The sequence below is a fragment of the Thamnophis elegans genome, chromosome Z (genome assembly GCF_009769535.1).
Source record: "Thamnophis elegans isolate rThaEle1 chromosome Z, rThaEle1.pri, whole genome shotgun sequence".
Lineage (NCBI taxonomy): Eukaryota > Metazoa > Chordata > Lepidosauria > Squamata > Colubridae > Thamnophis > Thamnophis elegans.
Genome location: NC_045558.1, coordinates 46,047,556 through 46,074,499, shown reverse-complemented (window position 1 = coordinate 46,074,499; position 26,944 = coordinate 46,047,556). Strand labels below are relative to the sequence as shown.

At 35.1% G+C, this 26,944-nt stretch overlaps 1 protein-coding gene across 1 annotated transcript in view; it reads right to left on the bottom strand.

Moving 5' to 3' along the window:
• The window catches only part of KCNH8 (potassium voltage-gated channel subfamily H member 8), a 215,977-nt gene that overhangs the window by 21,540 nt on the left and 167,493 nt on the right, over window positions 1–26,944 (bottom strand). Inside the window, exons 8-12 of the mRNA XM_032237738.1 lie at window positions 26,369–26,566; window positions 21,552–21,751; window positions 21,009–21,258; window positions 15,098–15,312; window positions 3,023–3,061 (exon numbers count right to left, since the gene is read on the bottom strand). Of these exons, the coding sequence (XP_032093629.1) occupies window positions 3,023–3,061; window positions 15,098–15,312; window positions 21,009–21,258; window positions 21,552–21,751; window positions 26,369–26,566 (902 nt within the window). The remainder of the gene's footprint in view (window positions 1–3,022; window positions 3,062–15,097; window positions 15,313–21,008; window positions 21,259–21,551; window positions 21,752–26,368; window positions 26,567–26,944) is intronic.

Sequence of the window (26,944 nt, the reverse complement as noted above, 5' to 3'; positions counted from 1 at the left end):
ATAGACGAATGCACTGGGAGGAGTTGCTTTCTAATTGGGACAGCCCCTTAAATCCTGTTCCGTATTCCAGGTCTTCATATCCTGAACAAAGGGAGCATAAGCATAAACCAGAACCTTCCATGATACTAATAGCAGGTGAATGGCCTCTTTGAGAAAAAGTACAATTGGTTGTATTTCAGGCTATATTAAGATTCTCTGCAGAAAGGTTGATAGCTTACTAAAATAATATAGTAGTGCTGAATAGCAAAATGTCTCATTACAATTTGTGAGTATTCATGAAAAATAATTCAAAACAGAGATATTGTGAAATGCAGGAATCAAAGTGGTAACATTTGTATGTTAAGATGACTAATGCTACAAATGGAATTTGGTTTAAAATTACATATAACCTTAGTTCTTTCAATGAACTCTGTGTCATTTTCTGTACCCATTTCTTATACACTCCACACTGTATTATAAACTCATTAAATGCAACAGTTAACCAAATACTATAACAATAGTTTGTGAAGACCTGTTCAATCCTTAAATAGCATATTTGTATGAGGGTGTTTTTATGGAAATGGCAAAGATTCCTCTCTTTCTTTGTATTAACAAGTAACTTACAAAATACATTAGGTTATGACAATTTCCGGTACTTCTAAAGAAAAATAAAATGGCTTCAATTCCAGTTTTCTTAATATGTAAAATAGACATTAAAAGAGCCAGTTTAGTCTAGTGGTTAAGACACCAGGTCTAGAGGTGGGAGACTGTAAGTTGTAGCACCACCTTAGGCTTGAAAACAACTGGGTGATTGGGTCAATCACTCTGTCTCAGCCCAACTAATTTCACAGGGTTTCTATTATGGTGAAAATAGGGGGAATAATAAAATTGTGCTCTTGAGTTTATTGATAAAAATAATAAAGAAGGGTAAACAAACTTTTTTGAAGTGGATTTTTGCTAAAAGTTTAAAATCTAATCCAAAACTTGCATTGTTTTTAATCTATATGTATATATTTCTAACTCTGCATACACACTATAATTCAATTACAATTCTAATTTCCATAGCATCATGACAATGGATGGACAAATGAATAGGGGTCATGTTACTCTGATTAAAAGTTATTTAGCTAGAAAAAAAAAGACTGTGAAACTTATATCGAATTATAGCCAGCAACATTCATCTTAAATTGTTAACGTATTCAAATACATTAGCATGCTAATGTAAAAATCAGTACTTGGTATCCAGGTTAAATCTAATGAAGGAGGAGGAGGAGGAGGAGGAGGAGGAGGAGGAGGAGGAGGAGGAGGAGGAGATGATGATGATGAAGAAGAAGAAGAGGAGGAGGAGGAGGAGGAGGAGGAGGAGGAGGAGGAGGAGGAGGAGGAGGAGGAAGAGAAAGCATGTGCAGAACAGAACATGGGGACCAAACATGCTTTGAAATGATTCAGGTTAGGCAGGTGGCATTTATAGCAGTGTCAAAATTGGCAATATGGTGGGTGGAGAGTGCCATGTTGCTGCACATACAAAAAGGCGGAGCCTGCATCAGACAATACTCTGTTTTGCTGACTGTGAGCATTGTGGATCCTGGTAGATTAAATGCTTTGGACTTCATGCAGGTGAGAGTGGGGGACCTTTCTGCCATTAATTAAAATGGATAAACTCTTTTCAGCTTCCTGTAGTAGACTGAAAACATGGTCCTGGTGTTTTAATAGCTGTATTAACTTTGCTGATTGGGTTCCTTAAAACGTTATCATCTCTCTCCTCCACTCCCTCCCTGAGTTACATGGAAAATTTAAAAAGCCAGGCTGGTTTAATGAGCAGCAGAAACATTTTGCATGTGGAGGGATTAAAGCAGCACTACTTCTGAATCATTTTAGAAGCATGCACAGCACTACAAAGCTTATTCTGTGCAAAAAGGAAAGCCCAGTTTAAATAACTGGTATCTCCAGATAAGACTTAAAGTCCTATCTAAAATCATGGAAAATTGTGCCAATGGTGCTGATAATTCTGGGTTAGAAGGACTGATAAGTTGATCCAAAAATAGGCAGATTTTAATATTTCTATGCATTTAATGTCTTTCTTTTTTTACTCACTAGATGGTTATAATGTACTATAATGTAGCCATTGAAAGACAGTAGAAAAAATAGGAAATTCTAGTCATTTGCTCCCATGTGGTGATTGTCTGGAATTTTACAGTCCAGATCTGATAACCCTCACTATTTAACCCTAATGCTATATTTAGGATTTAGGGCCAAGATACTTGTTTGTGTTTGTTATATGTACTGAAATATGGGGATTTGTCTATGGATGGAAAGCATCATTCCAGATTACACTTTTCTTTTTGGTTGAATCTATATAAATAGAGTTTGAAATACAGCCTATATACCGAAAATCATAACACATTATCTAGGCCTCATCTGAAATGATCTAATTTCATCTGAAAATTCCTGCATGGAAAGAAATATTTACTTATTTTGATTTATATTTGTAAGTATTAACCAGTTCATTTGTAAATATTACTCAGATCATTTGAAAACTGTCTTCAGTTCAGCCACTTTGAGGCTGTGTTGTAAATTTTAAGTACTTCCTTTTTTCTCAAAGCATTCAAGATGCTGAACTTGATATTTTGATTTAATATGACATTAAGAATACCTTGCTTAGGAACCCTGGAAAACCTAATACTTCAGATTTGACAGTCATATAGACAATGCAAAGGATAAACATTAGAACCAACAGGCAAATAACCACATAGTACCATGAAATGAGACAGACTTTCAACTAAAAGGATTTTGTACATAAAAATTGGTCCACATATATTAATAGGCAAACATGCAGAGTTTAAATTTCAAATGGGAAGGGTAGCAATGGTACATGCAAATACACAAGCTTATCCATGCTGGCTTAATTACATCAATTAAATATAAGGTCCTTTTAAAAAAAATCCAGTCCCTGGTAGATTCTGAAAACAGTATCCATTTTTTCCCCAGAAGGGATTGGGGTTAATTATATAGGTAATCTCATATTAAAAGTGGACATTCATACCTGACAGATGGAAGACTTGTTTGATAATCTGGTGATTACCTGAAAGAACAACAGATAGAGGAAATGGCGAATACCAGAATTTGTACACACGAGTGGTTTCCAGAATGAATTTTGAGCATGATGTAAAAGGGAAATCTCACGTCCAATGCCTTTCAAATTTCTTTCTGACAGTAATAAAATATTTTTGCAGAAAGTGAAAAACTAAAAAGTAATGGACTTGCAATTTATACCAAAGCTCCTTTTTTTGTTAGGAGGGTTGTATTTATGGTGAATGGAGAGATCTTACACTCATCTTGAAGTAATTTCTTAGTGAAGTGAAATAGTAAAAAACAAGATAGAACTTTATCTGGTACTTGTTAAGGGGATCTATGTTTAGCATATACATCTTCTCTGTATCCACTAAATATATGAGTTGTGTGTACTATTTAGCCTAGAAATACAATCATGCGATCATTGAACCACAATTCAAATTCTTTTTTATCTCTGCCTTTTCATGGATTAAAGACAGATATCATCATGGTCTTTATTTCAGGCAGCAAAATGTCTTGGATCTAATCCTATGAATTAACTATTGCTTATTTCTTGGGAACTGCCCAGGTGAACAGTGTGATTTTAAGACATTTTCTTGTTCATGTTGATTGACTTGCTCATAAATAAACTTTTTAAAGATGGATCTGATGGATATCAAGCAAAGCCATCTTAAATCAGTAAGGAACATAGAAAATATGTTTGGAAATAAGATAAGGCCAAAAATCTATTTATCCATTCATATACCTCCATTAGTGACATTCATGCTATATCCCTGTAAGTGCTCTGTTTATGGTTTGGAAAATCTAACTGGCACAGAATATGGCATCTGAGTATTGATATGAACACTTACAGTATGTTGTAAGTGTCTTGCATTGGCTGACTATCAATTTTTGATTTATATTTTAAATTATTCATTAACTAGCTTCTGAGGAGCAATCCACTCCCTGAGTTTGAAGAAGAAAATCTTTTTTTTTTTGTACTGGCTTCTCCCAAAGCTTCAATAAAACTGCCAAGAATCATTGACTTTTCACGACTTTCTTTCAGATTTATGCTTTATATTAAATAATTTATAGTTTTGACTGATATTGTATTGTTATTGATTCAATTATTGGAAAGCAGATGTCTTACTTTGTCCTTGATTTTTATTACTTTGGGTCTTTTTTAAAGTACAGTATATTAAGAGCATTGTACCAAATAGGCAATCATGTCACATTTTAAATAAAATGTTAAAGAAGGATTTGTGAAGTGTCATCTAAAATATATACTAAATTCTTTGCTTTGTGTTCTGCATGTTTCTATGCCATTACAAATATGCACAAATAAAAATGAGCCTTACACTTAGATTTACACTTAAACTGGGATGCTAATGTGGTTAATATTTTTTTAAAAACTGCAACCATTTTTGTTTGTGAACCTTGTTAATAGTATGTAGATCAAATGCCATACGCTTTGAACCTGAGGATAGTTTCCCCCCTGTGTGGTAATGGAAATTACAGGAGCGTATGACAAGGGATTATTGTATTACCTAAAAGCTTAATGACTCATACATGCTCATCTCTCCAATTTTTCTTCAAGTAGGAAAGAGTGATTTTTTTAATGAAATATGTAAATCCTGTACTTGCATTCTATTGAGAGATATACAATCTGAAGGACCTCTTAGGTGAGTTAGAATTATTAATGTAACTAAAGTCAATAATTGAATATAATATTCTCAAGATAATTTCCCAGTCGAGCACCTTCTGAATTTTAATTTTTACTTCATCAGCTTGCTCTGTCTGTACTGTAGCGTCTGTTCTATTCTGTTGCTTTGTTATGCTCTCCAATGGGTAAGATAACACAAAGCTGATGCCTCACTCCAGCTGCTCCTTAGTATTAGCAAATAAAAAATGGTGTAAATTTAAAAAGAACAAAATGCAGTTTCTTTTATATTTCAATCGATAATTATATTTTATAGTGAAGTTATTAAAGCATAATTGGACAATTAGATGTTTGGAGAAATTGTTATAAATCCCTTCTTAATTTTAGAACTTTTTTTCCTGTGCTTTTTTTTTGCACAGGTGTTTATCTAAAAAAGGAGATTGGTGTGCTTCCAATGTCCTCAGATAACCCTTTGTTTCTCATAAATGGATGAATTCATAGACATTTAACTCCTGGATAAGTCAGTTTTAGTATCAAGACTGAGAATGTCTTTTTCAGTATCCCCATATTTTTGTCTTACTAACTCTCTTCTTATAACATGTTTTTTCTCTGATCTCCCTAGTCTCTCAAATACATTTACTTTTAAATATTATTTTGGATTTTGAAGATGTTTACCAGGGGTATCTCCTAAGGTCACCATTTTACTAATCCTGAGATAAAGCAAGACACACTTTCTGGTCCAAACAGTATTTCTGCTGAAACATATGCAATAGTTGTAGAAAAGGAAGTTTTATATATAATAATTACTACCAAATTGCCAATGCTGATAAATGTAGACCTGAGAGAAGATGGGGATGGCCAGGAACAAGTTGGATGAATTCAGTTATAGTGGCTATGAATGCTTCATTTGAAAACCTGAAAGACTTAAGTTAGGGGCAAATTGTCATAGAGAAAATCCATCAATGTAGTTGCTAACCGTGAGCAACACCTGGATTGCACTTAATTAATCAATTAAACCACTGTATATCAGAAAGATCATTCTCTTGCTTTTGTAGGAATATCAGCATTCTATGGGCAAAAACAGAACCAGCCAAGCTCAAATCTTGGGACTGTTGTACACAGACATAAACAAGCCTCATGCAAGTTAGAGCTCAATGTTGCAGACAACACAGCTATCAAAGAGCACTTCTTTGACAAAACAGTCTCAGTGAGATGGAGACAGTTTAGACTTTATTAGGCAGCAGTCTTCCAACTCTCCCTTCAGTATAAAAGTGACAGAAACTTCATTTATATTGTTTTATCTTCTATACAGACTGGAGGTTGTTTTCTACTTCTTGACTGTAGTTTATCCTGCCATAATCTGAAAATTAAAGCTTGTAGCTCTTTAAAACAGGAAAGCAATTTAATGATTCTTTGGATATCTGAGAACATTGATTACTTGCCCTTTAGTTGTACAATCCTTTCTTTCTTTCTTCCTTCCTTCCTTCCTTCCTTCCTTCCTTCCTTCCTTCCTTCCTTCCTTCCTTCCTTCCTTCCTTCTCTCCCTCCCTCCCTCCCTCCCTCCCATCCTATATTGTGCTGCAATCCACTTAAGGCTCTTGAGATACTGCAGTTAATTTTGTAATAGCAATGCCTGTAGAACAGAATTGCATTACAATGCAAAAAAATGGAGCTAAGATAAGTTTTTCTGTGCATTACAGCCTCTCGGGTACCATGTTTTTAAAACATAGATAAGCAGCTTTGTAAGCTTGTGGATTTCCTCACACACACACAAATAACACACATACATGCACGTATACCACAACCCTCTAGTTAAGCTTTATAATCAGATGCTTCAATCATAATCCTAGAAAATGAGCTGAATCAAAGAGAAAATTCTGACTGGTTGAAAAGCTAAAACTAATATACCCAAACTTTGTTATTATTTCAATTACCAGCAGAGTTTCAGTATTAATCTAGTATGCGGATTTTAATAACATTTTTAATTTATCAGTTTGAAGCATCCCCAAAATCTGATCAGTTCAAATATCTATTTCAGTTAAATGGAACAGAAATTTCCCAAGTGCCTCCCCTCCTTCTCAGATACATTGGGCAATGTTAACTACTTTTGATAAACATTTTGATACATTTCTTGCATTCTCAGATATGTTGCACACTAAATGATTGATTCCTTAAAAGATATATTTTACTAAACATAAGAGTTTGAAACATTAATATACTGTTGCTAATCCAAAGGCCAACTTTGCATCAATGTCAGGGCCTATCTGGCATAAATTGAAGTAAATTACTTATCTAGTGATTTGGAAGCAAAACATCAAGGAAACTGATGGCGTGTATATCAGTGCAATCACCTTTTAAGGTCCCTAACAACCTTGTGGTAGTTGGCAGATTGCCATTTCTGGTTTACTTTTTAACATACAACAAACAACTGATTGCTTGAGCAGGATTGGACATTGGAGTCATTGTGGAATGAATAAGGATAGTGTTATCTCCCTTATACAATGACTGCCTGTCCTCCTGCCTCCATTCCCAGAGACCCAAAAAAGGGAATGTGTTCAAGATGAGCTTGCAGAGCTGGACTGCCAGAATTAATCCCATCATCAGCTTAGAGTCATGGCTTTACCACAAGTACTCCAAGTCCAACCTCTCCTGAACTCCATTGACCCTTATCTGGCACCAATTTTATTATTGAATTTTAGTTGACCAGATACTTATAAGCTTGAATACATTTTTTATGCTACAACCTTACAAATCCTTATTCTTTGCACTTGACAGGCTGGGAAGCAAAAAATATGGACTAAACTCAAGTGGCAGCTGTTTTAGCTTGATGTCTTTGAGTTGAAAGCAAAAAGAGTGTATGCTGGAAGTCATTTGTGCTAAGAAATGCAGAGTCAGTTGCAAACAAAGACTCCAACTTTGTATTTGAACTAGGATGATCAAGCAGGCTAACTATGTTCATGAAACAAGCTAACCCTAAATCTGGTTGACAAAAGCAATTGCTAGCTATATTGCGGTTATGTTTAAAAGCCTAATTCAAACAATGTATTAGATAATAGATAACGCCTCACAGCATGTTTACTTGCAAACTATCCACTCCTTAATCCTGTTCCCAATCAAATCTATTATATGGTGCGATCCATCTGTAATATGTAAATGTAAGCACTTGTTTATGAAACTCAGTCAATTGTTGATTATTCAATAAACCCTTTTTTATTGTTGCTGGAGGCAGAATTACAGCAAGTAAAAAAGTACTTCATCGCCCCATTTCACAGCATGCTCATAATGAACATTTATAGAGAAAGTGGTCAAAGGGTATATTAAAACTGGAGATATTAATGCAAAAGAGATGGTGTATGTATGAGTTAAGATATTTAAAGTTATGTCCTTTGTATAAATATGTCAATGAAATAAATAAAGTATTATAATTTTTTTTTAAAAAAAACATCTAATTCTTTGCAGCTCTCCAAGTACATTTACACTCCAAGGCTAAAACAGGTAACAGTGTAAGTTTAAATTTAGAGATAAGACTTGCAATTTCTTGAAACAAACCATGTCATCTTCCATTGCCTATGTTTAGTTATCCTCTTTAAAACTTTTTAAGTTTTAAGACAGGTTATTCTGTTGCTTTTCTACTGTGTTTCCCTGAAAATAAGACAGGGTCTTATTTTCTTTTTACCTACAAAATATGGCTTGGGCCTTTTTATGAGGGGAGGGTTTATTGTTTTGGGGTTGCCGGGTGTCTTCTCTTTTCCAAGCGGGCTCCCAGAGAGCTGGGCACAGCCTCATGGGTGAATGGCTGTGTTGCGCTGTTGCTCTCCCTGCAGAACCAGGGCACCTCCACTGCTGCCACCGCCACTGCCATCCCAGCATGGCTTTTTCAGTAGCTTCCAAACCGAGTCTTCCAGTAGTGGCTGCTCTGGGCATACACTCTATGGTTGAACACTCTGCTGGCAGCTGGCCCACAACCATAGAGCATACGCCCAGAGCGGCCACTGCTGGAAGACTTGGTTTGGATGCTGCCAAAAAAGCCATGCTGGGATGGCGGTGGCAGCGGCGGTGCTCTGGCTCTGTGGGGAGAGCTGGGCCAGGGCATCATGAGGCTGAGAGGTGCGTGAGTGAGACCAGAACAGCTGCTTATGCAACCCCCCTCTCCAGCCATGCAGAGAGCCTTTCACTGGCATTTTGAAGGCGCCAAGCCATGGGAGCTGGGTGCCGTTGAACATGTGTTCACACGTATTGCTGATATACTTAGGTCAGTGAATGGCACTGTGCCTGGCTGGAAAGGGGGTTTGCTGGGTGGCTACTGTGCCAGGCTCTTTCGGAGCCAGCTTGCAAGAGAGCAGCCACCCGGCAACCCCCCTCTACAGCTGGGCACAGTGCTACTCCCCACCCTGGTGGTATCCTAAAGGCACCAAGCAATGCGATCACCTTTGCATCCCTCCCAGTTTCTGTGGCTTGGCACCTTCGGGATACCACTAGGTTGGTGCGCTGTGCTCTGCCTGGTTGGAAGTAGGGAGTTGTCCAGGGGGCTTATATGTGGGGGAGGGCGTATATTTTTGCCTACCAGAAAAATGTGGCATGGCCTTATTTTCAGGACATGTCATATTTTTGGGGAAACACAGTAGTTCTTTCCAGGAAACATGTTAAGCATTTATGCAGTTACTGAATAGAAATTTGATATCAGCTATTTACCAATTTACAGCATTTTTGTCCACAATGGCTACCTAGAATATAATACATAAGATAATAATAATAATAATAATAATAATAATAATAATAATAATAATAATAATAATAATAATATAATAAGAGCCGAGATGGCGCAGTGGTTAGGGTGCAGTACTGCAGGCCACTTTAGCTGACTGTGATCTGCAGTTCAGCGGTTCAAATCTCACCGGCTCAAGGTCGACTTAGCCTTCCATCCTTCCGAGGTGGGTGAAATGAGGACCCGGACTGTGGGGGCAAGTTGCTGACTCAATTTGCTAAAAAAATTTGTAAACCGCTTAGAGAGGGCTGAAAGCCCTATGAAGCGGTATATAAGTCTAATAAATAAATAAATAAATAAATAAATAAATAAATAAATAAATAAAATAAATAAATACAATCTAGGTGAAATCATCCTTCAACCCAACAGACTTCTTACTGTCATGAGATCACACATTATATAATTTTGCATAATGTGTCTCATTTTTCCCCATTTGATAACTTTCAGATGCACTCAGATGACATCTCCTAGAATTTTTAGCCACCTGCCCATATAAACATAGCTCATATTTTTCTCCAATTTTGGTTACACACATGAACAATGGAACTTCTTTCAATGTTAGTGGTGGTGGTTATTCCCCTCCCCCCCAGCAATGTCTTCAGTGCTTTGGAGCCTCCTTTATCACCACCATCCCTTTCTGGTTTGAAAGCATTCCAGGGAAAGCATTCCAGAGAGGAATTTCTTTTAGATGTGTTTCCTCCAGAGTTAACTGAAGTGTAATAAATTGAGAAATCTCAGATTGCTGGAAAGAAGATAATAGAATGAAAGACTGAGTGTATATCAAATCCCTTGGTCATTTCATCACTTAAGTAAAGACCAGCATCCTTTCCACCGATGAGAATTTTGCTTATTTATTCATTAAATTGTTGTAATCTGGGTGTCTGACAAGATGCAATATTAAACACAAGTAACACAGAAAACACAACTGAAAAGAATGTCCTGAGAAAAGCAATAATCAATTAAACAACTGAAACATTCCATAAGGTATACCTGTTCTTTCCTTTCCAACAATTATTTTCAACATAAAAATGGAAAAAAATGAAATAAAATGCAATAAAGTTCAACCCTACACAAATACTATTTTTTCTACTTCAAATGGCTTATTTTGTTAGTGCAGAGGAAGCAGTACATGGCATGCAGTCTCATTTTTCAAATATGTGAGAAATGGATCATTCTGAATAAGCATCAAATCCATAGATGTAGCTTACTTATCCAAGTTAGCCCTCTATTCCACCACAAAATCATATATATTGATAGTATCCAACTGAACTGAAGGCAAAGGAGTAGTGTCTTTCCCCAAGGTTTTTTATCCTTTGGGACTTCATTAATACTTGTGGAGTGGCATTTGAAATCTGTGAGTCACTCAGAACGCTATGGTGCTTGGTGTTAATATATGAATTACAACTTGTAGCAATAGGAGAAAGTGTAATAATTACATTTCTTGGAGTATCTTATTAATTTCACTTGGTGTCTTCTAACTAATTAATTCAAGGTTATTGTCAGCAAAACAGCAGGTATCCAAGCAGAATTAGAAAATTTCATAACCAGGAATAGTTAATAATGACTATCTGCAAACTTATTTTAAATTTTGTCAAAGACTTAAACATAGTCAAATCGTTTATTTTGCCATCCCTGATTTTTTAATCCAGAGGTTAGAAGCTTTTATTGAAAAATAAATAAACAGCATAACATCTTAAAGATAAATTAAAAATAATTTATCCTGTATTTCCCCCCTAACGGTTCACATTCAGTTTGATGAAAAGCAATTTGCTTTAGAAATCCTTTCTTTCAAAGGAGAACATTTCAGAGAAATTCTCATGGGTGGAATATAGCCTTCCTGCACAGTGCAGACTGTAGGTGAATGTACTTTCTTTAATTGTTCAGGCATCTCTTCAATCATCTGTAGCACCTCTGGCTTCCTACTCCTAAAGAAATATAATGAAGAAACTTATTCCACTGAGCTTTTTCAGTACCATTACTAGTATCATTAATGGGAGACGTGTCCTTGAGAAAATACTGGATTATTTCTCCTTCATCTGGAATTGAAAGCGCCTGCAAACACCTTTTCAGAATAACATATGCTATTAAATGCATAATAGTAGTTATTAATCTGAGAAGTAGTACTTCCAGATTTATTTTGTCTTCCTAGACTAACATGGCTTGCTTATTCCAATGTTCTTTATTTTGAGAGGGGGGGATTCAGACAAATTCTCAGTTATGAGCAGAAAATTTAGTGGGCAATGTGGGAAGGCCACTTGTATTTAATGATTTAATCTAGATTGAATAGCCCAAAAACATTTATTAAGAATAATGTATTCAATCTTGTCCCTTTGTTTTTTTGAAAATATGTAAGAGGTACTGTGCAGGTTACAGAAGCTGCACAGAGGCAGCTTAGGCTGGAAGAGTACACAGACAGATGGTGTGAGCTGGGATGGGTGGTATTGGTTCCTTCTTCCCTATTCTTCCCTTCTCCCACTTCCTTCTTCTCTTCCATGCTTTCTTTACTTCCCTCTCTCTTCCTTTCCATTCCCTTTCCAGTACGATGGTAAGTGACTGCAGTTGGGTGGGAAGGAAGCAAGGGATTGCAAGAGTGGCTGAGAAACTGCCTCGGAAAATTGAAAATGAGGATCACGTGACTGCAGCAGCAGCTTGGTAGAACTAAAGCAGCCTGGCAGCACTGAAAGCAGAAAAGTATCTGTAATTTCAGTGTGCTACTCTACCAGCAATCAATTTAAAAATACAATCTAGATGTAATCAAAATTTGCAAAGCCATCAACACTCCCAACAACCTAGAAATGACAGAGTAGGAATAAAGGATGTTTTTAATAGACACAAACATAATTGTTGTAGCACCAATATAAATATAGGAATGACTTGTAGAAATAATATATTCTACATAGAAATAATGCATATATGTATCTCCTCATGTGCATTTCTTTAAAAAGAATGTTTCTAGTCTTCAACTGTCCCAATAATCCGCAGGAAAGTAGCACAACAAAAATGCTACATGGGTGGTATCCTGGCTTCTGCAAAGTCTGCTAACCACTAGGACTTTATTGTTTCTTTGTATCATCAGGGCCTCTTGGCTCATCTTTTTAATTTTGTATGTTTTCTCAGAGAAGTTAAAATTGGCTTGTTCTGTATACTCTGTCCTTTCAAAGAATATTGTATTGTATTTGAACAATACATCTGACACAGAATTTAATTCAACATGGAAATTATTTGGGACTCTAATTCTAGACATTGGTTTGCACTTTACTTATCCTAATGTTTTAACATTTAAGTTGTGGCTAATTTGTTAAACAAGAGTAGGATTTATATTGATTATTAGATATGACTATTTTTTCACTTTAATTTACATTTGATGTACTACACTGATTACTGTCAACAATAATGAGTACACTAACACATTTTTAATAATGATCAGTAATTCTAAATGATTTAATGTATTTAAATATATAGAACTCAGATATTATTCTGAGAATATGTACTTAATTTAATAACTTGTACATCTTATATCTATTTACTTTTGCTTATATTCTTTTTTATCTTGTAACTTCTTTTTCAAATCTGCTTCTTCTGAATCAGATTAATATGTTCAATATTTATTTTAAAAATTATGTTATGCACAAATCCTTTTAAAAATATAACTGGCAGATATGATCAGGTCATCTGGCAGTTCCATTTTTGTCATAATGCAAGAACCAATCTGTTCAAAGGGACTGAAAATCATAAAGACCAATTAAGATAATTCCATGATTTAAACTCTTCATGAGACAAATCCTGGGAAGCATAAAAATATGCACATATTGTTCATATATTGACTTGTTCTGTGTGATGCAAATTGCATCAAGTAAGTACAGGGATGTCAAAAAATATAGTAGTCAAGATGATGGCCATAACAGTGAAATTAAAATTCTGCCTATTTTTATCACGTTGCACATATGATGTACATAAAAATTAGGTGAAGCTTCGATTATACTATTTTTCTTACCTCCTTAGGTTTTTGTTCATACCAATAGATAGCCCTGTAACTGGTTCTAGAGAGTAGCCCCACCCTATTCAACCTATTCCCAGCTGCAACCTAGCTGGTTTCTCTAAATCAGCCTGCTGCTATCTGGTTGAAATATATGAAGCAATTGGATTTAGATTTAGCCAATTCATTTATGCAAATTTGTTCTGATCAACAAATACCAGAGAGAAATCTATATGGTTGGAAAACAGATATAAAAACCCAATTAAAGATCAGCAGGGAGAGTAAGACTTGATATAATTTTGTTCTTTCATATCTATATATCTGATATGATATACCTTTTTCAACTTTGATTTCACAGCAAATTAGTCTGACTAGTGATAAACATTACTTGCTATTCTGATTTACAATTAGAGTATTATTACAGTATATTTCCATCTTTCAATTACCAGAGAACAGCTCCTGAGTTCTCCAAACCCGGGAAGAACATGAATTTCCAGAACTTGCTAAACAATAATTCCCAGCATTCCTCAGCTTAGACCATGCTAGTTAAGTCTGTTCGGATTTATGATTCACCAAAATTAGGTGGTCATGGGTTCCCTATTCTTTTATAACAATGGTTTATTACTGCTTGATGTATGTTGAATCTTAAAACTGAGATTTAGTTCAAGAAGATGATGATACTATTTTTTCTTGGGATTATTGGGAATAGGATGGGATGATGAAACTGAAGGAAATCATTGCATCATATCCCCGCCTATATATTTCCATATTTTGAAGTTAGTGGAGTGACAATGACTGGAACATTTATAGCAGTTGCCAAGCATTATGGAGTAATATAAGAGCTGTTCCTGAGATGCTCAAAATATTACTGTATCCTCTAACACATTTCATCCTACTACTAGAAAAATATAACAGAGTGTAGCTGATACCTAAAATCCATGGCTTATATAGATGGACTCTAACTTACTATTAAAAACTAGTTACAATATTCCTTGAGCCTTTCAGAGAAACCCTTAAGACTCTGGGGGCACAGAGTACAGCTTAACTGGAAGAAAAGCAAAAAGCCAATTTTGATTTGAAGAAATCTCTTTACTTCCCAAAACCTACTTTTAATCTTTTCTGGCTAGTGGGTTTTATTGGAATTGCAGACCCTCTAGCTACAAAGCTAATCTCCTTCCCATTCTTGAGTGGACTATTTTCAAATAATAAATTGATTTTTAGGTTGCAAGAGTTCATTACACTTTAAAAGCCATCCTTTGTACTGTGATTCTCCCATGACAATATACTAACAGGTACATTTTACCCTGTTATATTATGGCGGTTCTACTCTAAAATCCATGAGGTTGTCAGTACAGGTCCCTTCAGCGATAATAATTGCATTATGCTTTTCAGCAGGATATGAAAAAGTTTATATTGACATTACTTTGAATTCATGTTTAATGGAGCTGGAAATAATAGCAAAATAAAAGCATATGAGCACAAAACCCACACTAGAGGGAATTATTATAAAGAATAATCTTAGATACCTTAAAAAATAAATAACTTAAGCAGCAATTGAATTATCAAACACAAGAAAATGATAGTTTGTTTATTCTGATAAATGAACTGCTAAACAAGTTCTATTTTTGAAACTAGATATAGCAGCAGTCATGTTGACACTACTTACATCACTTTCGTGGCCTTCCCGAAGATTGTAAGTGAGATCATGCTGAATGTCTTCAACAAACTTATGAGCATATTCTGGGTAAAGATCTAACACTTCAAAAAGTCCTTTGAGAATAATACATTGGAGGTCACAATAGGTTAGAGCTTTCACATCAGCATTTGTTTTAATCACTTGGTCCTTAATTGAGAGGTTTGCTCCAATTAAATCTCCTTTACCTATGCAAAAAAATAGAAAAAGCAGAATGTCAATAAGCAAAAAGAATGTGTTTATAGGCCAGCAGGCAAATAGGTGTTATAAAGAGTTCTACTATAGTAATTAATTTACTAACCTATTTTTTGGATTACAAAACTTGATTACAAATTAAATACAACAATGTCAGATCCAAATATCAAGATGAAGAAAATAACAGCATATGCATCTGCAACAGCTACCCCACCTGGTTCAGTGACACAGAAACCAGCAGATACAGGAACACAACAAGACAAAGCTATTTTGGAGCTAAATTATGTTGCAAGACATACACGTGGATATCAAGGAGCACATAAACAGAGTAGAAGAGAAAATCAGCAAAGTGGAAGACGAATTGAAACAAGTCAAGGAAATGATGGGGGGAAATGAACAAAGACTGCAGAAGGTGGAAGAAAAGGCAGAGATAACAGAGAAAAAAATGGAGGAGATGGATTATAGGCTGACAACATTTGATAAAAAACAGGAAGGAGCCAATGTATTGCGGGAGATGGAAAGATCCGAATTCTATCTAAGACTCCAGAACATAGAAGAAAAGAAAGGAGAGAATTTAGCAGAGAAGATTGCAGAAACTCTCTCAGCGGCTACAGAAATGAGTAAGGAATATATTCTAGGCAGAGGATGTCTCTAGGATGAGACTTTTAGAATATATACAAGATATGCAATGAGAAACAACTTGCCCAGAGAGGTACATGTAAGATTTGTCAAAAAAGTACCCTAAAAATGAAATATTGCAAGCAGCAAGAAATACCACAATAAAATACAAATCTAGAGAAATAGTATTGTTGAAGCAAGTTCCAAGGAAGGTAAGAGAAATAAGAAAGGAATATCACTTTTTGACTAAGAGTCTGATTAAAGAAGGTGTGAGTTTTAGATGGCTTGTTCTAGAAGGGATTTTGGTAAACTGGCACGAACAAAGGTACAGATTAGATACACTAGAGAAAGCAGAATTATTTTATGAACAAAATATAGCAGCACAGGAGGGAATGCTGGTAAAAGAAGAGAGAGGAGCTAAATGCCAGGAAGCTAAGGTGAAAGATCAAAGGGAGATGGAGAAAATACAGGAAGCGAAAGCTCTAAGAGAAGGAGCAAGGGACAAAGAGACAAAGGAGCAGAAGGAGTTAAGAATGATTAGATCAACTAAACCTATAAACCAATGATATGGAGGAAGAAATAAAAGTAATCTCCATTAATATAAATGGATTAAATTCGGCAACAAGAAGAAGAATATTCAATAAACTAAAGAAATTGAAATTGGACATTATGTGTTTACAGGAAGTACATATTAGAAAGCAACGTAGAAAATTTTTGGAACAGGCAAAACTTGGTAATTTATACACGACCCTGGCTGACCAAAGCAAAAAGGGAATAGCATTATATATTAAAAAGACAATACAATCAAATAAATTTTTTGAAGATGGGAGGGGAGAATACTAATGGTGGAAATAACGATGAACATGAGAAAGATATTATTAGTGACAATATACGCTTCAAATGCCAAACAAGAAGAATTTTTTGGGAAATTACAAAAAAAATAACAGAATATGACTATGAAGATATATGTATACTAGGAGACTTTAATGCAATTGTAAATAATGAAATAGACTATAAATCTACAAAGATGAACAAGAGGCCAAGAAAAATTCTACCTAAAACATTTTTCACAATGATGAAAAAATTAAACTTGCAAGATGCTTGGAGAAGAAGACCTGAAAGAAAATATACATTCTACTCGAATAGACATTTATAGTGGTCAAGAATTGATATGATGTGGTTGTCAACAGAGCTGATGCTCAAAACAACTAAGATAGACACAGATATAAGCACATGGGCTTATAATCCAACAACAATGACTTGGAAGGGACATAGGAAAATGAAGAAGAAGGTAATATACAACATTTAAATGAAAAAAAAAGAGAACAATAATTGAGAACTTCTACAATAAGTTGTATCAACATGAGAGGGTTCCAGAAGGGAAAATAAGATAATATTTAGAGAAAACTAGAATCCCAGAAAAATTTAAGAAGGCATTAGAATTACAATGATGCAATTACAATGATGTAATGATAACAGAAGGCATCAAAAGGTAAAAGAAGGGGAAAACACCAGGACCAGATGGATTATCAGCAAAACTGTACCAAACACTACAAGAACTATTAAGCAATGTAATGTTGGAACTATTCAATAACTTATTAAGAGAGGCAAAAATGCCAGAAACATGGACAGAGGCATATATAATGCTTGTACTAAAAGAAAAGTCAGATTCACAACTAGTAAAGAACTACAGACCTATTTCACTATTAAGTGTGGATTATAAAATTTTTGCATCAATAATGGCAGAAAGAATAAAGAGACTTTTAAATGAATTTATACACATAGACCAAAATGGATTTCTTCCCAAGAGACAGAGACAATATGCAGAATGTATTAAATATGCCCACCCAGAAAAACAAATGGGGTTGTTGTTTCTAGATGCTCAAAAAGCCTTTGATAATGTGAACTGGCAATTCATGATAATGCAACTTCAAATGATGGGATTTGGTGAGGGATGTATAAATATGATTAAAACTATATATAATAACCAATAGGCAAAGGTAATGGTAAATGGTGATATGACAGAAAAGATAGCGATTACGAAGGGAACTAGACAAGGATGTCCACTATCACAATTACAATTTATACTGACACTAGAGATTTTGAATAGAGAAATACAACAATATAAAGAGGTAAAAGGTATGAGGGTAAAGAAAAAAGAATATAAATTACAAGATGATTTGGTGTTTATTATGGAGAATCCAATAGAACAGGGCCAAAATAATAGTTAATAGTTAATAATAGTTAAAATAATAGAAGAATATGGAGAAGCAGCCGGTTTGAAGATTAACAAAAATAAAACAAAAATTCTGGTGAAAAATATGACAGAAAAACAGAAAAGAGAGCGGATGGGGAAACTGGACATACAAGTGGTGAAAAAAGTGAAACATTTGGGATTCAATTGACATCAAGGGGTGCAACACTAAAGACAGATAACTATTATAAGGTGATAAAACAAATAGAAATAGACTTGGAAAGATGGGAAAACCTACAATTATCACTGATGGGAAGAATAGCGGTAGTAAAGATGAATATATAACCAAGATTGTTATATCTGTTCCAAACAATACCACTAAAACTAGAGAAAAAATTCTTTGAAAGTATGAACAAAATAGTGGGGAAATATATGTGACAAGGGGAAAAAAGCAAGAATTAATATAAAAATGTTATAAGATGCAAGGATTCAAGGTAGATTTGGATTACCAAACTAGGAATTGTACTATCAAGCAGTGGGTCTAGCTTGGATGAAAGAATAGATTTTACTGAGAAATACAAGATTATTGACACTGGAGCGGCATGACTTGCAATTGGGTTGGCATGCTTTTTTGTGGTTTCATAAAAGTAGGGCACATGGCTATTTTCAAAGACATGTAAGGAATGGATTATTAACAATATGGGAAAGAGTAAAAGGGAAATATTATTCAGAAATACCAATGTAGCTTTCAACAATGGAAGCATTGACACATCCAAATATTAGTAGTATGAAAAATATTATTAGATATAAAGATATCTTAACAGAAAGGGGGGAACTAAAACAAAAACAAGAATTAGAAAAACAAGGGATTGATATAGGTTGTTTTTCACAATTGCAAATTGCAAATACAATCAAGATATGAAAAAGATAAAAGGGAGTATGGTTTTAACTTAGGAAGTTCAGAGTTGGATAAGATACTTATGAGAATGGGAGAAAGAATAATCAAGGAATTATATAGCTACCTATTAAGAACTATGCTAGAAGAAGTGGTAAAAGGTACAATGTTAACTTGGGCAAAGAATTTTGGCCATATGATTGAACTAGAAAAGTGGCAACAACTATGGGAAAGGAATTATAAATTAACCATGCCAACAGCTTACAAAGAAAACTTATACAAAATGTTTTACAGTTGGCACATATCACCAAGAAAACTAGCTAAGATGTTTAAAGACAAGTCAGCGAAATGTTGGAAATGTCAACAAGCAATAGGTTCATACTATGACATGTGGTGGACATGTGCAGAAGCAAAGAAATATTGGACTAAAATAAGAGTATGGTTAAAGAAAATGTTACAATTGAGACCAGATATATTTTTACTAGGTATTATCCCAAAGAAATTCAAGAAAGTGGATACTTAGTTGATTATACATGTAACTACAGCAGCAAGAATTGTGTTTACCCAAAATTGGAAATTAAATAAGCTATCAGCAGATGAAGAGATAATAAAAAAGATATTAGATTGTGCAGAGATGAATAGGTTGACAATGAACAAAGGATAAAGAGAAATCAGAGTACTTCAAGACATGGGGAAGGTTCTATGACTGGCTAGAAAAAGCAAACTAGAAAAGAAAGTAGGGAGAAGATAAAGTACCCAGATGACGCACTATTAAATGGAAAAGGGGGGGAGAAGGGGAAAACAGAAAAGAAAATATTAAACATATAAGTATATATTCAATAGTGAAATATAAAGTGGGGGAACATAACTAGGGTAGACTAGCGAAGGTAAGAGAATAAGAAATGATACTAAATTATATTTGGGTTGGCGGAAATACCATCCCAAGGAAATATAAACTGAGTTTTGAAACATACACCAACAATAATAGAAAAAGAAAGGGAGAGAGGAGGAGAGAAAGGAAGGAAAATGGGGGAAAGAAGAAAGAGGTAAGGAGAGGAGGATGGAAGGGGGAGAAAGAGAAGGAGAGAGGGTAAGAAGGGGAAAAGGAAGAGCAGAAGTAGGAGAAAGGGAAGGGAAGAAGGGAGGAGAAGGAGAGGAGGAAGGAAGAAATTAGAAAAGGGAGGGCAAAAAGAGAAAGCGTTCTACTATAGATTCTGTTACCGAAAAAAAATGGATATTTCACTACAAAAAAAAAGTACTCGACATGGATTCACTGCAGAGTTTCCAAGTAGTTCATTGATTAAAAAAGAAAGAGTCTGAAGCGAAGTTTTATTATTTTTCCATGGATGGAATACAATAGCAATTGAATTCACTTACCCACTATTATGGCGTGGCTTTGATGTCTTTTCTGTTTGTAACATTTATCATTTCTAGTGACTAAAGCAGTGCTGACACATAGAGAATCCATATGATCATTGCAGCATTGCCATGGTGTAAAACACAACGATATCAGGCCAAACATCTGTCTAGTGAATTATCCTGTTTTATATAGAGTCATAAACTAATCCAATCTAAAACCAGCAGTGCTGCAATAATCTCAGCGTGGGATTGGGGGAAGGGAAGATTAGAAAAAGTGAAGATCGTAGCCACAACTGTCTGACTGAAGTCACCATGTAGCAGGGCATAATTCTTGGTTGGAAGAGAATGATACATTTCAACTTCCAAGATTCCCCTTTCAACTCAAATAGCTAGCAACCAGTAGAAGGGAAAGGCCCTGGACTAGAATGGAATGGAAAGGGTCACCAGTAAAATGGAAAGGTCCAACAATGGTTACTATAGGTGTTGTTGCTCTGCTGATGGTAGTCAATGTGCAGACAATTAGGGGATTTCTTCTAAGTTGAGTACAAAGCTCTTCATTTCTCTCACAGGCACACTGAATCCTTTATCATTTTTCACAATAATGAGCACAGAGGAAAGCTTACCTAGAATTGCCAGCACCATGCTATCTTTTAGAACTTCCATGGAACCTGAGCACACAAGATAGATAGCTTGCAAGGCATCTCCCTGCCGGAGGAGGTACTCCCCAGGAGCACAAAAGGAGGTTTTGATATGCAAAGACAAAGACCTGAGGCAACCCCGACTGGCACACTCAAAAAGGGAGAGTTGCAGAATCTCCTTGTTCAAATGCATGGTGATGTCTGAGCGCAGCTCATCTGGAAAATCTTTAAGAAGCTGTCCAGAGGGGGAAGACATATTTTAATTCAGTAGCTGAATGGTTAATGCACGGAACAGTTAACCCTGTTACGCTAACTTGCCTATTTTTACATTTATTAAAATAAAATTTTGTTGCATTTACTGATTTATTGAAAGGGCTCTTCAATGAGAAGAGAAGCGGCCAAATTTGGGGGACAAATTTGGAATTATATATCTGTTTTATTTATTTATTATATCTGCTTATAACATTCAACCAAAATGACTAAATAGATCTTTTCCAAAATTGAAATAATAAAGCAAAAACCTTTTACCTCATGGGAATCTATTCCATTATTGACAGACCAAGTGGTTTGGAAATATTCCAGCATTCTTTGCTTTAATTGCTGAGGCAGGTGATGGACCCTTATAAAATCTTTGAGATCCTTAGTTCTTGTGTGATAAAGGGACCACCTGGAGTACATCCTCTGAATGATAGCAGTCACATTACCAAAAACCAAGGCGTGCATTAAAGCTATGAATATAGAAAGTATATTAATAGAGTAAACGACATTATTGAAACAGGCCAGACTTTAGACTAAGGCCAAGTAGGCACTGGCCTAGAGACCAAAGCTTATAAACACCAACACTTCTGAATCTTTCTAAAATTGCAAATCTTTGTGTTGCTGGAAGGCAATGCTTTAATCAAAGGGCCCTAAGGGAGGCCATGCACCCTTCAGCTGATCATAACTAAAAATTACCCAACTAAAACTCAACTGATAAGAAATGGTAGAATCTCTCTCTCTCTCTCTCTCTCTCTCTCTCTCTCTCTCTCTCTCTCTCTCTCTCTCTCTCTCTCTCTCTCTCTCTCTCTCTCTCTTTCTTTCTCTCTCTCTCTCCCTCCCTCCCTTCCTTCCCTCCCTGTCCCTTTCTCATTTTCACAGAATTTTCACAGAATTTTTTTACAGATGAGTTATACCATTTAATGATTTGCTAAGAAAGCAATCTGAAAAATAGAAATTCGTAAATATGTCTATGAATTTTATAAATAACTTATCAGAGGAGATTTAAAAATACCTAAAGTATTGGAAAGTTACATATATAGAATGTATATTCAGAACATTACTTTGCTGTGTTACTTTCTTTTGAGCTAAATATTGGTATGCAGTGGAGAAGGCAGTGAGAAATTTAAGCCAAAGAAATTACAACACATAATAAGAAAATATAATTGAATTTTACAACATTCACTAATTTTCTATTCCTTGCAAACTATCCTGCTTCATAACTTTTTATCCTTGCAAATCATTTTGCTTCCATTGGATCAATATTCCAATCAAACATTACCTTTTAGTATTAAAAATTATCTGTTTTTATTGAACTCATCATTTCAATTTTCCAGTTTTTAACCTATTTATAATTCCTTCATATATTTTTGCTTTGAAATTAGATCCTGGATCATTGTTTGTATACAATGAAATGCACTTTCATATGGATCATTCAGTTTTGTATTAATTTATGGTCATTCATCCCCCACTTGTTCCTGATCAGCGGTGGGATTCACTTAGCTTCCCTACCAGTCCGCACATGTGAGCGTGCATGCCACATCTGTACATGCACACTGCCTTCTGCACATGCACACTGCTTGCGCATTACGTTGGGGTGGGTGGGCGGAGCCTCCTGCAGCCACCGCTATCGGTTCACCCAAACCGGAGAGAATTGGCTGAATACCACCTCTGTTTCTGATACTAACCAATATGGTGCAGTGAGTTTTGTTTTATGCCATCGTATCTTTTCTCGGTATCCCCTTCCCACTGCATTCAACTTAATTTTAGTTTCTTCCTCACTTGCATATAACAAATCAGGAAGCAACATGTCCTTATTGGCAACCATTTTTACTTTTTTTTTAAACATATTAGATAATATTTTTTTCCTTATCTTCATTTTTAAGCATTCATTTTATTACATGTATTTTTTCTAGATCTGTATGTTTTTCAGTTAACTTTTATTTTTTCACTTGGATCACATATACTCTGAATGTAGCTAAAATCATATCTTGTTCCTCTGTTAACAACATTCCATAGAATATAATATGCAACTATCACCAACTCAGGCATTAAAGTTATATTCCTTTAAAAATGCATACATAACTGAAGTTCATATTTTCTAACATACATTTTATTGATAATAAGCCTATACTTTTTCTTTCTGACTAAGACCAACTGATTTTCCTTTCCTTTTCCCTTCTCCTTCCCCTTCCATTCTTCTTTGTAATGGTTGTCACCAGACAGACTTATAGATATTGTCTATCAGTACTTATTATGGCATTGGTAAATTATTTGAATAATTATTATATTATTACGCAATTATTATATAATTCTCATATAATGATTTGCCTTTAAACACTCTCATCCACCAAACTGTCTCACATAATATTTATCGGCTACCCTATCTATAAAAATTCTGGGCAAGTTACAAAACAATCCAATAGATCTCACATCTCACCCAATTAGTAGGTTTATCTTAATCATGATGAAGACAACAAGAAGATAGGACATAAGGGACAGATATTTATTTTTATTATTTATGTATAAATTTATTTGCCACCATTCTCATTTTGAAGTGACTTACAACATTAAATAATGTACATCTATTTTTAAAAATTGTAGAATATAACATATTACTAACTTAAATGGGACGAAGTATGTTATCTACAGGTGTCCTTAACCATTTGTTTAGAGACTGTTCAAAGTTACACTGAAAAAAGTGACTTATGATCAGTTCTTGCACTTGCAACCATTGTAGCATTCACATGGTCATATGATTAAAATTTGAGTGCTTGGCAATTGAGATGTATTATCAACATTCTGGAGTCATGTGACCACCGTTTGGAACCTTCCCAGCAAGCTTATGATAAGCAAAGTCAATGGGAAAGCAAGATTTGCTTATTTATAGGATAATTTAGCAATGGGAGCTCTGTTTCCAACTGTGGTCATAAGTCAAGGACTACTTGTATATGCTTGCTCTGTTGATCAATTATTTTCATATGTAGTAAAAATATATAATTGTTCAGAAAATGTTTATTTTTGCTTTGCTGCCAATATGTATGTATAAAATGATCTACGTAATATTTCAGAAAAGATAAATATTTAATTTAACACTGATTTATCCTAGCTATTCTAGCTAGAACCTAACAAAAAATATCCATCATGTTCTGCATATCAGGAACCACTGAACAATAAAGTCTAATCATGAATAATTTCACATACATATTTCTAAGCAAAGAAATGATTTATTTTACTTGTTTATAAAATTACAAGAATGTTATTTCATAATTTTCCCCCAAACCATATGTTATCTCCATTAAACTGTATCCACACAAATATGTGAGTTTTCATTTCTTCTTTTAATGTGTGCATTTGTTTGTTTGTTTGTATTAGGAATATAATCTAACGGTTGGGTTGGCAATATATAAATCATGTAACAATGCTGTACCTGTTTCTTTAAATCATACTGTAAATGTGATTGGTTGCTGTTTCCTCAATTGGCCATAAGATGGAGCCAGAATCAGTGTTAGATGCTGATCTGATCTGAGTGTTTGGAAGCTGGCTGTTGGAAGTGCTGTATAGTGATCAGCCTGAGCTATTGTAAGTTTTGCAACTGCTAGCAAACTTTGTGTACCGGACTGTTTGTATGATTATGGACTATGTTATTTGGATTATCCCTTAACTGAAAGACGTTGATGACTGACTGTCTTAACCGTGTATGACTTGGATTGTTTGATGGACTCTGATACCTCTATTTCTACGAAAGTAAAAGCCTATTTAAACTGCAATGTCTCTGTATGCTGGTTTGTGTGTTCTCCAACACCACTCTCACAATGCTTCTCTGAACACACTCGCTCTTTCAACAGGGAGCTTACCTAATAGTTTGTTCCAAGACTTTTTGGTTCTGCATATGCTCTTGGTGAAGACTTTTGGATTAACTTTAAGGCAAATGTCAAGCTAAATAATCTGTCTATAGCTACTGAGTTTATAGCTACTAAGCTACTAAGAAAGCATGATTTTTTGGGTATACTATTATCCCTTAACTGAAAGACGTTGATGACTGACTGTCTTAACCGTTAGCCAGTCATGGCTAACCATTTTGTCCTTGCATGCCAAAAGTGCACACATGCATGAATCAACACACATGCTCATGCCCATACCCATAATGCAATGCACATGGACAACCCCCCTAATGCATAGCAAGCCTCCCTGCAGCCTCCTGGGACCAAAAATGGGGTGTATGGGGGGATGCACAGTACACCCTGGACTTCACCCTGCTCCCACGCATGCACACATGATGTCTCACATTCCACACATGTGTGCATGTCTCACACATGTGTGGCAGAGACCTGAAAATCAGGTGGCTTGTAGGAGACACGTATACATGTGTAGTGGAGATGAGCTGGGGCAACGGCTTGCATGCCCACAGGGGGGGCTCTGCATGCCACCTGTAGCATGAGTGCCATAGGTTCGCCATCACGGCTATATAGAAATTAAAAGAGTAGCTAAACTAATACTTCTGTTACTGTGTTGACATCCATATCTACTTTCTGTTTATTAAAAGACTACTGGACATGCTGATTTCATACAGGAAACAAATATAGCAAATATATTTGAAATTATAACTGGCAACACATAGAATGACAGGAATTGTTTGAATTGTAACCTTCCATTTCAAATTCTCAGTAAATATAAATCCAATACATTTGGTGTCAAGATTAATTTATGAAATTTATTTCCAATTCCTGTAAATGTATAGGATTGTGTAAGCTTCTTGTGTATAGGCTATGGATTAATCAAATATATGGTGTTAGATGTATGACATGAACTAGCATTTTAGAATGCTCCTAGCTATAGTATTTTAGAAAATATATTACATATGTACCTATATCTCTTGAAAGAGTGATAAGGTAGTATTTGCCCTGCAAAAGTAATGTTACTTTCAGTGTTAATGAATGGTCCTAGTTTAGAATCAACTGTTTACCATTTGGATTTTTTTTTTAAAAAAAATAGTGTTTTGGAAAAACAAAATGACTTTTGCTCATCTACACCTTTGAATGAAAACATCATGAAATGATGTTAATATATTTTTAAACTCATTTACTTACCCCCAATCAGCATTGTGCAAATGGAAAAAATCTTTTCAGCATCCGTATTGGCTGAAACATTGCCAAACCCAACACTGGTGAGGCTGCTAAGTGTAAAATACAGGGCAGCAATATAGGCACTTCTGAGTGATGGGCCTCCTGATGTGTTATTGCCAAAATATGGAGATTCCAAACGTTTTCCTAGTTCATGAAGCCAACCTAGGGAAAAGGAAGCAAAATTGTCATAGTATATATAAAAGACAAAATATTGTTTAATCAATTACTTTAAAATGATTTAACCTCATTTGCACTTCCTGAATGATATATCAGTTAGAATGTGATTGTATCTCAGATTACACACTTCAAACTCAATTACACAAATTTCAGCTCAAAACTGCTGGCTAAAAAACTAAGTAACCTGCTCTGACATGATCTATCAAAGAAAATCGCATGCGCTACTGTATGGATTTGGAAAGACTATATAATTAAGTAATTGCAAATATGTGGTGTTTATTTTTGCAATAGTGGTGAATATCTGTAGCTCAGGTGTAGGATAAAAGTGCAGGTTCATTCTCCAAGGTTATGGTTGGTTTCTGA